This window comes from Syzygium oleosum, unplaced genomic scaffold, assembly GCF_021117445.2.
Source record: "Syzygium oleosum isolate NSW1041296 unplaced genomic scaffold, Sole_v2.1 Sole_v2.11, whole genome shotgun sequence".
Lineage (NCBI taxonomy): Eukaryota > Viridiplantae > Streptophyta > Magnoliopsida > Myrtales > Myrtaceae > Syzygium > Syzygium oleosum.
The window spans coordinates 2,304,592-2,318,462 of record NW_026607495.1 but is presented as its reverse complement, the minus strand read 5'-3'; the positions used below and the strand labels follow the sequence as shown (position 1 = coordinate 2,318,462).

The following is a 13,871-nucleotide window of genomic DNA, read 5'->3' as shown; positions in this document are numbered from 1 at the left end:
GAGGCTTTGACAGTCGACAGCACTAAAATGGAATGATATGGACAACTTTCATCCGCAAAAGTTGCTTGCAATTGAGGGATGCTTTTACATCGGTATGAAGGTGAGGGTCTGCACACCAGTTTGCACATCAATGTCATCAATCCTGTTCTTTTTTGGTAGAATTCACTTAGCTAGACGATGATGAACGCTCTTTTATGCAATGGTGTGTATTCATGTGTTCGTCTAGGATGAGATGTTGTCGAAAATGGTCACGTCTCAACTCATAGAATTCGAATTCTGACAAAAAAAAAACTCATGGAATTCGAAATGCAAACCGTCCTTAAGACACCATTTTCAATCTCACGGGAGAAATGTTCTGATCCATGACACCTTGCATTCAATCTCAACCTAATTCCCTAAAAAAATCTCCAACTTTAGGTTCAAACCCTATTCTCCCCACCCATCCGAAAATCGCCACTAAATTCTCTAAGATTATCAACATCGAGTCAGTTACAAGTTCGTTATCACAACCTGTGTTTTCATCGACACCCTCACTATGTTTTGGAATAGTAACAACAACCTGATGTCGATAATCTTGAAAAAGTTGGTGCGATTTTTTTACGCGTAGGCATATTGGAACTAGAACGAAAGTTAGGAGCTTTTTTTTTTTAAGATTAATACCATGAAAAACCCCAAACTGCTACATCTATGACAAATTTACTCCAAACTAATTGTTTGACCACGAAAAATCTCAAACTAGTACACCTGTGTTAAATTTACCCAAAAAAAAGTTTTGACTACCAAAAACCCCCAAGTGATACACTTGTGACAAATTTACCCTTGGTTAAATTGGATTACCACCACGAAAAACTACAAATTGATACACCTGTGATAAATGAAGGGGTAAAACCCTAAACCGGTACACCCGCCAGCTGTCACGTGTCATCCAACTCAACAATTTGACGAAAAAATTTAACGAAAACTGACCGAAGGTAAAATTTATCATAGGTGTATCACTTTGAAGTTTTTTGCGTTATTAAACCTTTTTCTTTAAATCTAAAGTTGATAATTTTTTAATGGAACGAGCCCCTTCAGTCTCATTCGGAAACAAAAGAGTCGTGCGCGTTCCCAGTTGAAAGGAACGAGCCGACAGGCCCACACGCAGTTGACCTCGACGAGTCCACGTCCAGTCCCGCCATTGTCGCCTGTCTGGCTTTATACATCTTGTTCCGGGCAAGACACGTCGATCCTCGCCCTCTTCGGTGTCTCCGATTTCTCGTTTCTCCGCCGCTTCTGAAGTCGCTCTCCGGCGAAACCAAACAGGTATGGTTCAACCCGTCGCTCATTTACGACTTGGGTGATGTTCTTTTTCTGGATCTTCGTTCTTCATCCTTAGTTGTTTCGTGGGTGCGTTTTATGGTTCTGTATAGAGTAAAGTTTTGGCGCTTTTGAGGGTACGAGGCGAACTGGATGGTGAATTACTTGTGATCTGTTATCAATCGATCAATTGGGTTTTACTTACCAGAAAAAAACAAGAAGAGATGGATTGATCAATTGGGTTTCAATAGGGAGAGAAGTTTCACTCACCAGTTGTAGGTATGAGTGGCATGGTAAGCACTTGTTGGTTGACGCACGAAGCGTTTGATGAAGTGCTTGAATGACATTGACATTGACACGCTGTGAACTACCAACACTGCTGAGGTTTAAATGAGAGCTTGTACCCGCCATTCGTAATGCTTCTGTGCTGTGTTTGGTTGAATAGTGGCTCATAAAAAAAATTTAAAGTGTCATCATTCGTGGTTCCTGCTTACAAGAGCACTTGTTTAAATATGCATGATTTGAATTTTCTCGGGATATTGTGTTAGCTTGTTAGTCTGCCTAGAGTTGTCTAATATATCTTCATTTAGTTTCCTCCTTCATGCTCTGACTCTGAGTAGATTACTGGAGCAATGGACAACAAGTTTGATGCCGGTAGCTGCAACCGATTATGTGATCTACCTGATGCACTGCTCCAACACATCCTTGGTTTTCTTCCTTTAAAAGATGTTGTGAGAACGAGTGCATTGTCGAGAAGGTGGGAGTACATGTGGGCGTCGGTTCCTAATCTCAACTTCAATGAGTTAGAGTTCCCCGATAGAATGGAATTCTTGGGCTTTGTGGAGAGGGCATTGTTGCTTAGTGATTCATCCCCTCTGAAATCTCTCTCTCTCTTGTGTTTTGTTGATCGAGAGGCATCTCGCATAAATTCTTGGATTACTACTGCCATAAGGCGCAAGGTTCAGAAGCTCCAAGTGTGCCTTTGTTTCCAGACTGAGCCGGATATCAATTACATGTTACCATCACGCACGTTCAGGAGCGAAACATTGACAGAATTCTGTCTAGCAATGCACTGTCATGTCAGACTTCCTTCTTCATTTTCTCTTCCGAAGCTAAAGGTCTTAACTCTAATGGAAGTTACTTTCGAGGATGATGGTTCAATCGAAAAGCTGCTTTCAGTTCCTTCCCTTCAGACTTTGACTCTTCAGAAATGCATCTGGTGGCATCTCAAAGCTCTGTATATTTCTGCTCCGAAGCTTTGGCGTTTGTGCATCATGGAAAAGGTATTTCCTACGGATATCCGAAGCAATTGCCCAGTATTGATTAATGCACCTAATCTCCTGTACTTTCGCTATAGTGGTGGGCTCTTCTCTGAGTATACCATATCTGGCGCTTCCGTGCTACTTAAAGCTCTTGTCGGAGTACATGATCCGGTCGAGGGAATTTCTGACCAGTTTGCCTCTCACACATATAAGCTTTTGAAGGATCTATCTGTTGTAAAACATCTTACTGTGACTTACAACATCCTTGAGGTATACTTGTCGATATCTATCCTATTTCTTGTCTTTTGGTATGAATAGATTGCACTATGACGCTTGATGCTTTGAAATTTTGGATTGGCTTTGGCCGTCTAACGAACCATTCTTTGGATTTGTTATTAGGATTTCAACTTGAGACAGAATTTCCTTGACTCCTTCCCACTCTTCTCTTGCCTTCTATATTTGGAATTCAACTCGGGTCGCGTAAATTTAGATTGTAAAGCACTTGTAGCAATGCTCACCAACTCTTCTTCTTTGATCAGCATTTATTTTGGCGGGGTAACTATTCTGTCAGTATAGTTTCCTCTTACTGCATTCAGCGTTATTGACAAATTCTGTGATCAAGCGCGGAAGTTGATTGATATGTAATTGTGAATTAGGGCTTGCTTGTGGACTCCGGAAAAGATGAAGGGATATTGGACCCAGCGCCTCGGTGTTTCCTGTCGTCGCTCCAGCAGATCACAATTTGCAAATTTGATGCCACTGATAACCAACTCTTAGCCGTGGGTATCATGCTCAGGGCCGCAAAGGTTTTGGATGAGCTGTGCATTAACTGCTCAGAGCATTGCTCGGAGAATTTTTCAGGACACCTTTTGCAACACATTATGGAGCTTCCTAGGAGCTCACGTCAATGTACTATTAGGCTAGTCACCTAGAACTTTTAGTGCATTCGGTTCAGTAGTCGCCTTGTGTACTTACCTAGGACTTCTTGATCGATTGTAATTACTTTAGTTTGCGATGCGCAGTAACCAATCGAAAGTTTAAGCATGCTAATCATTTTGTGCATGTCTCATTTGACAAAACAAGTCAACAAAGCCTCACCTAAAAGCTGGAGAAGCATGATGTAAGTAACCTTGAGGATGTGATTGAAGTTTAGATTCTGCATTAATACAGGTTTGAACGCGTAATTAGTTTTTAAGCTAGTTTATCGGCAATGCATAGCGCGGTTTTGTTTATAGAAGTACATTTTAATATTCAATTGATTTCAACTGTGAAACTCCTAAGACATTAAAGGGATAATGACACAACTGGTTTCTGGACTTATAACATGGATGATGGAAAACAATCGAGACATACCTTGAAGCGATGGAAGTTTACAACGACGGATTCGATTCAACCTACATTTTTCACATCTCATATGGACGATGCGTCCTCTAATTATATATGCATGTTTATCGTACTTTTGATTCTTTTTCTTTTTGTTTTATTTTTACTAAATCTTGTAGTATCGACCTTTTATTTAATCTTAAGATTCGAAACTTTAGCCTATGGATTATTGCACATGTAGAAAATCTTTACACACGTACCGTCGGATGATTGACAAGGGTGTTTGTTTGTACTTAGTTTTCTAACTGAATTCTTTCACGTGTCAACCGGCCCAATGGTGAATGTATATCTTTTTCTCTATACAGGCGATATTTTAATAAACACACTGTGAATATCGATGTATAAATTCACACATAAACTTACATCCACGATCTCTTGCATTTCAAGGTAGTATAGATGTTTCGTCCCAATACATATCGACATTGGCGGTCAGGTCGCCGTACACAGAAAGGTCGAGGGTGCTTGATGCCACACTCGCGTAAGCTCCCCGGAGCTTCAAATCGACGTACGACCTCGTCAAAGCGCGACCACGGGTCGATGTTCGCAGTTTGGTTGAATTCGGGTTCGTGTCCTGAGAACTCAGATTCTGTTGTCGTTCGAGTCGAGGGACACGTGAATTATGAGTTCTGTCCTAGCTAAGCTTTCATGATTTTGTCTTAATAAAATAGTTTTTGCTAGGGTTAATAGTGGCAATCTTGCCTTTATCAAAATTTTACTAATCATAATCCGTACTTATCAAATGACTGTTTTTTTTGTCTTATCACCATGGTTCTTCCTCTATTTACGCAATGTGCATGTCTGAATATTTTGATTTTTTTTTTCTCTCGGGGTTTCTTATGAGCATTGGTTTGTCAAATTCTGGCTCTATTTATTAATAGTGAGAGGAAGATTATTAGGGCATTTTCCTATCTTATGGACATTAGGGTGATTATGCTAAAGAGAAATCAAGGAAAAAAAAAACTGCGGAAATGAAATATGTACAACACGAATTTTCGTGATTCAACAATGTGCCTACTCTATGAGGATAAATCGACAAGATGGCTCTAGTGTAATTGATAAAGAGAATATTACGGTTACTTAAACGCTCAACTTTCAAGTGTTTCACAATCCTAGATAATAACTAAACCAACAAGAAACAATTACAAAAAAGGAGAGTTTTCGGACACTTTTTACTCTCTTGGATGACAACTCTCAAAAGCTCTGACTTCAAAATATGGCTTAAAACATGTCTGGATTGAGTCCACGTCGAGCCCAGACAGGACTATGTGCCGGAAACAACAATTAGGCTCTGGAGATTTGCCGGGTGTCCTACTAGTCTAGGCAGGCCGACCCACGATGACCAAATTGTCAAAAGAATTCGTTTGATTCGATCACGTCTGCTTACTTTCTTCCTTTGTCCTGGTACGTTCAATCCTGGCGTTTAGGAAGTCCCTGGATCATATTCCATTGTACCCTAATCATGGATGTGCTTAAAATTCTCTTCGTCACTCGAAGACCAAAAAAAAAAAAAGGGTTGAATAGAGATTCACTTATGACTCAATGGTAAGGGCAACAAGAGATGGATTCGAGATAAAGCGACACTGGACTATTCAACTCATATACTTCCTCGTCAACATTAACTTTCGGACGGATTCCCGGACACGTCAAAGCGCTATCTAATTCCTCCTTGTTTTAGAGACCCTCTTTTCGTCCGAAGCTATGCAATTTCGGGTTTATAAGGTATAAGGTGCAAGCTAGCGAAGTTCTTTTGGTTCGGCTCTGTTCTACAAAAGTTTCCTTGCTCTTATGTCACACCCCCACCTCCATACTCTTTGTATACTTCATTTTCCTGACCGAGCTCAGCCACTTCTTGATCGGAGAGGGCCATCTTCTCACGCCCTCCGATCGTCCATCTCAATCTTCAAGCCCCCTCTCCAGATATTTCGAGGGTCCCGAAAAACAACAAATTCATGCAATTCCAAATCAATCGAGATTAACTTCGAGCCGTAATCAACAAATAAGAACGTCTAATTACCAGCCCTATGAATTGTTTGAGTTGTCGTTCTTGCAATGTCATTCCCTGCTTAGCGGCTTCGATTGTCTACAGCACTAGATGGAATGATATGGTCAAATTTCTTCAAGAGGGATGCTTTTACACCGGTCTGTACACCAGTTTGCACATCAATATCATCAAATCATTGTCTTTTTCGGTAGAAATCACCCTAGCTATACGATATGTAGAGCGCACTCGTGCAATGGTCTGTTCATAACTTCATACCTTCATCTCGGACGAAAAACGAGCAAGTGATGTTATAGAAAATGGTCACGTCTCAACTAGGGGTGATCGGTTTTTGGTCCGATTTGATTTCAAGGTAAAATCGAGAATCGGACAGGGAGGACCGATTCCCAATTTTGGGAACCGGGGACCGGACTAGACCAAATCAGTCCAATGGAACCAGACCAATCCACTAATTGCATTATTTCTTCAATTTCTTGCACTCACTATTACGTCAAACAGTCGATGCATATACCGAAACTTTTGAACCTTGCTGATTTATTTCCCTTGGAACATTGAAATGAAGAGTTATCAATAAACATGGGATCAGGATTTGGAAATTTCGAATTCATTTTCTTAACGATAAAAAAAAAGTATATATATAGTCGGTCCAGGAACAGAACCGTCCAGACACCGGTTCTACTTTTAAGAATTAGGGACCGGACCAACACTTCCAGAAATCAGACCCGACTAGTTCGGTCCAATCCGGGAGGTTTCCCGTTTGAACGGCCCGTTTTGCACGCCCCTAGTCTCAGCTCATAGAATTTGAAATGCGAACGGCCCTTAGACGCCATTTTTCCAATGTCATGGGGGGAGTCCCGCCATTCTCGTCTGTCTTGCTTTGTCCATCTTTTCCCGGCGACGCGTGCGACTCCTCACTCTCTCTTCTCTGTGCCTCCAAATTCCTCATTTCTCCGCCATTTCTGAAGTCTCTGCGGCGAGACCAAACAGGTATGGTTCAAATCGTCGCTCGTTTATGACTTGGGATCTTCTTTCTTCATCCTTAGTTATTCGTGGGTACGTCTTGCGGTTCTGTATCGCGTGAAGTTCTCTGCTTTTTCTGGGGTACGAGGCTAACTGGATGGTGAATTGGAAGAGAGAGAGAGAGAGAGAGAGAGAGAGAGAGAGAGAGAGAGAGATCAATCAATTGGGTTTCAAGTGGGAGAGAAGTTTCACTCACGAAAAGCTTCAATGACCGGACGTGCACACTCATCCCATGGGGTCAACACATTATGTTCGGTTGCATATTTCACTGTCAAGTGAATTGGCTCATTTCTAGACCCATGTCCCAGTTGTTCTGGCTCTCGTCATACAGGCAGGTCCCATGACACTTGTTAAGGCTTATCATAAAATTGCAAGGTCCTGTGACGATTTTGGCCCGAATTTTTTTTTTGTCTTAATAAAAATACCAATTTTTACTCGAGTCCCAAATCTGGCCCCCGTGATGTGAAATTTTCAAATTATTCTGGTCAAATTTGGGATTTAAGTGAAAGTTTGTGATTTTTTATGAAAAAAAAAAGTTCGGACCAGAATTGTTACTCAAGGTGAATTTGGTGTTTTTTTTTTTGGAATTAGGCCTAAAATTGCAATGTGCCTGCCTGTGGAATTCATTGGACTTAGTTAACCCTTGTCATGTTGTGCGGACGCGCATCAGGTCCATATTATAATGGGATCTTGGAGAAAGTTGATTATCTTACCACTTGGTATTATCATTTTTACATTCAAAGTTTAATTAATGTAATATGAGTGGTCATTATCTTCATTTTAGATTTAACCTGTACTCCGGACAGGCCGTGGATATGATGGATGCGAGCGCGCTGGTTCATAAAGCTAAATGCCAGCACTTGAATGATGCTCTCGACACACGAACAGCTGCAAGCAACTATGTGATCTCCCCGATGCAATTCTTTTACACATCCTGGCTTTTTTACCAACAGAAGATGTCGTGCAAACCAGTGTGCTGTCGAGATGGTGGGAGTATTTGTGGACTTCCATTCCTAGTCTTGTCTTCAGAGAAGAAAACAACCGTGGGAGGATGCTCTTCAGGAACTTCGTGGACAGAGCATTGTTACTTCGTGACTCGTCTTCTATGAAAGCTTTTTCTCTCTCATGCATTGTTGACAGTGAAGAATATTTTGACGGCAATGAATCTCGTGTCAATACTTGGATACTGCTGCAATACACCACAATGTTCAGGACCTGTGCTTGCACCTTGAATTTCGTCATCTTCGTACTGTTTACATGTTACCTTGTTGCATATTTAGCTGTGGAACCTTGATGCGTTATTGCGAATCAGGGTGTTCTTATGGACTCTGAAAGGGATGACGGGATATTGGACCCCATACCTCCGTGTTTTACTTCATCGCTTAAGGAGATCGTGATCCATTGCTTTCACTGGACTGATTGTGAAATCTTAGCTGCAAGGAATTTGGTCAGTGCTGCTCCGGTCTTGGATAAAGTGTTTTTATCCCGGTCAGATGGTCCACCGAAATGGCAAGGGCGCTTGATGCCACACTCAAGTAAGCTCCCCGGAGCTTCAGATCAATGTCCAACCTCGTCAGAGCACGACCACTGGGACTACATCTTAGATGTAGTCGACGTCGGTGGTTTGGTTAAATTTGGGTTTGTGTCCTGAGAACTCGGGTTCTGTTATTGTTCGAGCCGATGGACACATGAATTTCGAGTTCTGTCCTACTAATCAATTATGCATTTGGCTTGGAGGAACGACTTCATCATCCTACTTAACAAGTGAATATTCACAGGACCTGTTGGGCTATGTATTGCTTCTCCCCTATCCCTCTTCGGTGAGCATCGGTGATACTTGTAATACTTTTATTATTTCGTCGTATTTGAAAAGTTTGTCCTAGGTAAGTTTTCATGATTTTGTCTTAATTTAATGGTTTTTACTAGGGTTAATAGTGGCAATTTTGCCATTAATGATTTATCTATGGAACTCCAAATTGCATTCGAGTTCACTAATCACTTCAGCATTATTTTTGCAAAATATGTTTGGCTTGAATGATCTAATCTCGTGATCATATTGGACAATGCATAATCCGTATTTAACAAATTGACTTTTTTTTATGACCATGGTTCTTCTTCTATTTACTCAATGTGCTTATCTGAATATTTTGATTTTTTTTTTTCTCTTGGGGTTTCGTATGAGCATTGGCTTGTCAAATTCTGGCTCTATTTATTTATTGTGAGAGGAAGAGATTATAAGGGCATTTTCCCATCTTATGGGATTACAGTGATTATGCTAAAGAGACTAAAAGTAGTGAATAATATTACGGCTAATGTGGCAAGATGATCAAACGAAATGATCCAAGCGAAGAAAAAACAGAAAGAACGAAACTGTAGAACGAAACGTGAGCACAACGGATTTTGAGTGATTCGACGATGTGCCTACTCCACGGGGAAAAATCGACGGGATGGTTTCCCTGCAATTAATAAAGAGAACATAACGGTTGCTTCAATGCTCAACAGATGACAACCAAACCGACAAGAAACAATCACAAAGAAAAAAGAGTTTTCAGACCGACCGACCCACCATGACCCGCAACTCAGCCACTTCTTGGTCGAGTGCTCGCCTAGCGGTCTTGTCTAGTAGGCGCTACGCGGGACGATCTTCTCACGCCCTCCGATCGTCCATCTCCATCTTCGAGCCGCCTCTGCAAATATTTTAGAGTGTCCCAAAAAACATCAAACTCATCCAATTCCAAATTAACCGAGATTTCGACCCAAAAAAAAAAAAATTAACCGACATTAACTTCGAGCCATATTCAACAAATAAGAACATGCAATTACCGGCCATTTGATTAGGGGTGTGCAAAACGGACCGCCCAAATCGGGAATCGCCCGGACTGGGACCGAATCAGCCCCGGGAGTGTCGGTCCGGTTCCCGATTTTTAAAAGTGGAACCGGTGTCGGTGGTCAGGTTCCCGGTTCCAAGGGAGAACCGAACCAGACCGGACGGACTACACATATTTTTTTTTATTTCTTATTTCTTAATAAAAATTAGTAAAATGTTAACTAAACCCACATACAACACTTTCTATTTATCGCCGCACCACAATGACTCTTCCCTCATCGTTATTTCCATCAATATCTTGAGAATTGTCACTCTCTCTCGTTGTGATGGGAAAAAAACAAAAAAGTAACCGATTCCGTTGGATGAAACTAGAACCGGACCAAAGGCCTAGTCCGGTTGGAACCGGGAACCAGGGACCGGACCGTGAACCGATCACCCTTACATTTGATAACTAAGGCTGCGCATGGCAATCATTATGTGCCCGGGAACATATTCTGCTCAGAAATGATTCTTTTTTATTCTGTGCTCGGAACCAATTTCTAAACATTTGAAGGCGTTTGGTAATTGCCCAAAATTTATATTCTTAGAATAGAAAAAGAAAAGAAATGCGTTTGGTAACTACACAAAATTTCATTTTATTAATAATATTTTTATTAATATTTTGAATTTTTTAATATTTCTTTCTTTTTTTTTCTTTTTTTTTTATTTCTTTCCCTTCCCTTCCTTGGCCAAGGCTGGTCTCTGGCGCCGGCGACCGACCCCAGGCCAGGGCCGGTGAGGGCGTTACGGCCCTCGCCGCCCCCCTCGCAGCCGGCGTCGCCAGTAGCGACAGACCTGGGCGGTGACGGCGAGGTCGGCCTCGCCCAGCCAAGGCGAGGCCGGCCTCGCCGTCGCCACCCAGGTCGGGGCTGGGCGAGGCCTCGCCATCACCGCCTCACCGTCGCGGTTGCGAGCCGCCCTCGCCAGCCACCGGCGAGGGCCGCGATGCCCTCGCCGGCAGCCGGTGGCCTACGTCCAGTCGCCGGTGGCCTACGGCCGGTGGGCGGCAGGTCGAAGAACAACAACAAACCAAAAAAAAGAAGAAAATGAAGAAGAATCAGAAATGGAAAAACTATTCAAGAATCAATAAGCTACTTTTTTTTGCTTCTTGATTATGTTCCAAAACTGATTCTGAGAATAATTTTTTGTAAAATTATGTCCGGGCATAAAAAGTTTAACTAACGGATTTCTGCTCCCAAATTGATTCTGGAAATAAAAGAACGAAAATTTTTACTATTTGGTAAATTGTCAAACAGGCCCTAAAATGTCGATCTTGCGATATCTTCTCCTTGTTAAATGGAATTACATGCACGTATTTCACAGTCCCGCCGTTCTAGCCCGTCTTGCTTCCTACATCTTTTCCCGGCAAGGCACGTCCATCCTCTCTCTCTCTCTCTTCAGTGTCTCCGCTTTCTCACTTCTCCGCCATCTCCGACGTCGCTCTCCGGCGAAACCAAATAGGTACGGTTCAATCCGTCGCTCACTTGTGACTTGGGTGATCCTCTTTTTCGAAATCTTCGTTCTCCGCTCTTGTTTATTTTTGTGGGTACGTTCTGTGGTTCTGTATCGCGTAAAGTTTTCAGCTTTTTCGGGGTAGGAGGCGAACTGGATGGTGAATTGGGAAAAAAGAGATGGATCGATCAATTGGGTTTTCACTCACTAGTTGTAAGGTATGAGTGGCGAGAGATTCATGGTAAGGAATTTGGTGCTTTGGGCACTTACTGTTTGACACGCGAGGCGTTTGATGAAATGCTTGAATGAGATTGACATTGACACGCTGTGGACTACCAATACTGCAGAGCCTGTACCCATCATTCGTTAAGTTTGTGCTGCGTTTAGTTGAAGGGTGGAATCTTGAAAAAAATCTTTTGAGTGTCATCATCCGTGGTTCCTGCTCATGAGGGCCCTCGTCAAGTTCATCAGGCTAATTAGTTCACATTGAAGTCGTTACTTGGATAAAAGGAGCTTTCAATCTGCGTGATTTGAAAGTTTTTGGGATATCGTGTTAGTTTGTTGGTTTGCCTAGAGTTGTCTAACGGAACGTCACTTGATCTTCGTTTAGTTTCCTCCTTCGTGCTTTGACGGTGAGTAATTGCCGGAGCAATGGACAAAAGACCAGCTGTTAAGAAAGCTAGGCGCCATGACTCGAAGAACAATGACAGTAGCTGCAACCGATTGGGTGATCTACCTGATGCACTGCTCCAACACATCCTTGGTTTTCTTCCTTTAAAAGATGTTGTGAGAACAAGTGCATTGTCGAGAAGGTGGGAGTCCTTGTGGGCGTCGGTCCCTAATCTCTACTTCAATGAGTTAGAGTTCCCTGATAGATTGTGTTTCTTGGGCTTTGTGGAGAGAGCATTGTTGCTTCGTGATTCATCCCCTCTGAAATCTTTCTCTCTACTGTGTTTTGTTGATCGAGAGGCATCTCGCATAAATTCTTGGATATGCACTGCCATGAGGTGCAAGGTTCAGAATCTTCGAGTGTGCCTTTGGTTGCCATCTGAGCCAGATATCAATTTTGTGTTTCCTTCATGCACGTTTAGGAGCGAAACCTTGACAGAATTCTATCTAGACATGCACAATTATGCCAGACTTCCTCCTTCCATTTGTCTTCCAAAGCTAAAGATCTTAACTCTCGTGGGAGTTACTTTTGAGGATGATGGGTCAATCGAAAAGCTGTTTTCAGTTCCTTCCCTCCAGAAGTTGACTCTTCTGGATTGCATCTGGTCTCATCTGAAAGCTCTGAATATTTCTGCTCCGAAGCTTGGAAGTTTGTACATTACGGAAAAGGTAGTTTCTACAGATATCATAAACAACTGCCCAGTATTGATCAATGCACCTAATCTCCTGTACTTTTACTATACTGGTGGGTTCTTCTCCAAGTATGCCATATATGGCGCATCCGTGCTAGTTCAGGCTCTTGTGGGAGTGCATGGTCCGGTCGAGGGAATTTCTGACCAATTTGGTTCCCACGGATATAAGCTTTTAAAGGATCTATCTTCTGTAAAACATCTTACTGTGACTTACAACATCCTTGAGGTATACTTGTCGATATCTGTCCTATTTCTTGTCTTTTGGGTCGCAAGCATTGCATTATGCACAAATGCTGTATGACTTTTGGATTGACTTTGGCAGTCTAATTAGTTGTTCTTTGGATTTGTCATCAGGTGTTCAATGTGAGAAAGGATTTCCTTGACTCCTTCCCAGTCTTCTCTTGCCTCCTAGTCTTGGCATTCAACTTGGATCGCGTGAAGTTAGATTCTAAAGCACTTCTTGCAATGCTCAGCAACTCTTCTTGTTTGATCAGCATTAGCTTTGGCGGGGTAACTATTGTGTCGTTATTGTTCTTTCTTACTGCATTTGGTGTTATTTACAAATTCTGTGGTCAAGTGTGGAAGTTGATTGTTATGTAATTGTGAACTAGGGCTTGGTTGTGGACTCCGAAAAAGATGAAGGGATATTGGACCCGGCGCCTCAGTGTTTCATGTCGTCACTCAAGTTCATCACAATTTGCAAATTTGATGCCACTGATGACCAACTCTTAGCCGTGAGTATCATGCTTAGGGCCGCTAAAGTTTTGGATAGGATATGCATAAAGTGCTCAGAGCATTGGTCGGAGAATTTTTCAGGGAACCTTTTGCAACACATTATGGAGCTTCCTAGGAGTTCAGATCAATGTACTATTTCGCTAGTCACCTAGAACTTTTAGTGCATTCGGTTCAGTAGTTGCATTGTTTACTCACCTAGGACTTCTTGAGGGATTGTAGTTATCTATGTTTTGTATTATAATCTGGCAATGTTCTTTTCATAGAGATAAGCGACAGATCATTTTTTACCTTGGCGGTCGCCCCTGCTCCTACCGATGAATGGTGTGGGAGATCAAATGGATTCCTAAACAAGAATGATGCTAGGAACACAATATCATTTACCATCTGAACTTTAGTTTGCGATATGCAATAACCAATTGAACGTTTAAACATGCTAATCAGTTTGTGCGTGTCTCATTTGCCAAAAGAAGTCAAGAAACCCTCACCCAAAAGCTAGG

General features: G+C 42.0%; 2 protein-coding genes across 4 annotated transcripts; both read left to right on the top strand.

The window, feature by feature from the left end:
• Positions 1 to 1,081: 1,081 nt before the first annotated feature.
• LOC115688091 (F-box/LRR-repeat protein At3g59190-like) lies at positions 1,082 to 3,618 on the top strand. 2 transcript variants are annotated; one of them, XM_056316078.1, is made up of 4 exons: positions 1,082 to 1,302; positions 1,917 to 2,828; positions 2,958 to 3,113; positions 3,215 to 3,618. In XM_056316078.1, the coding sequence occupies exons 2-4, from the start codon at positions 1,929 to 1,931 to the stop codon at positions 3,488 to 3,490; spliced, it is 1,332 nt and encodes a 443-aa protein (XP_056172053.1). In that variant the 5' UTR covers positions 1,082 to 1,302; positions 1,917 to 1,928; the 3' UTR covers positions 3,491 to 3,618. The 2 variants fall into 2 exon arrangements, with proteins under 2 accessions (XP_056172053.1, XP_030469693.1); XM_030613833.2 differs by having other exon boundaries at positions 1,116 to 1,302; positions 1,887 to 2,828.
• Positions 3,619 to 11,133: 7,515 nt separating this feature from the next.
• LOC115688090 (F-box/LRR-repeat protein At3g59190-like) lies at positions 11,134 to 13,661 on the top strand. 2 transcript variants are annotated; one of them, XM_030613831.2, is made up of 4 exons: positions 11,134 to 11,287; positions 11,889 to 12,865; positions 12,994 to 13,149; positions 13,251 to 13,661. In XM_030613831.2, exons 2-4 carry the CDS (start codon positions 11,930 to 11,932, stop codon positions 13,524 to 13,526), a joined length of 1,368 nt encoding a protein of 455 aa, XP_030469691.1. In that variant the 5' UTR covers positions 11,134 to 11,287; positions 11,889 to 11,929; the 3' UTR covers positions 13,527 to 13,661. The 2 variants fall into 2 exon arrangements, with proteins under 2 accessions (XP_030469691.1, XP_056172051.1); XM_056316076.1 differs by lacking the exon at positions 11,134 to 11,287 and adding an exon at positions 11,294 to 11,496.
• Positions 13,662 to 13,871: the final 210 nt, after the last annotated feature.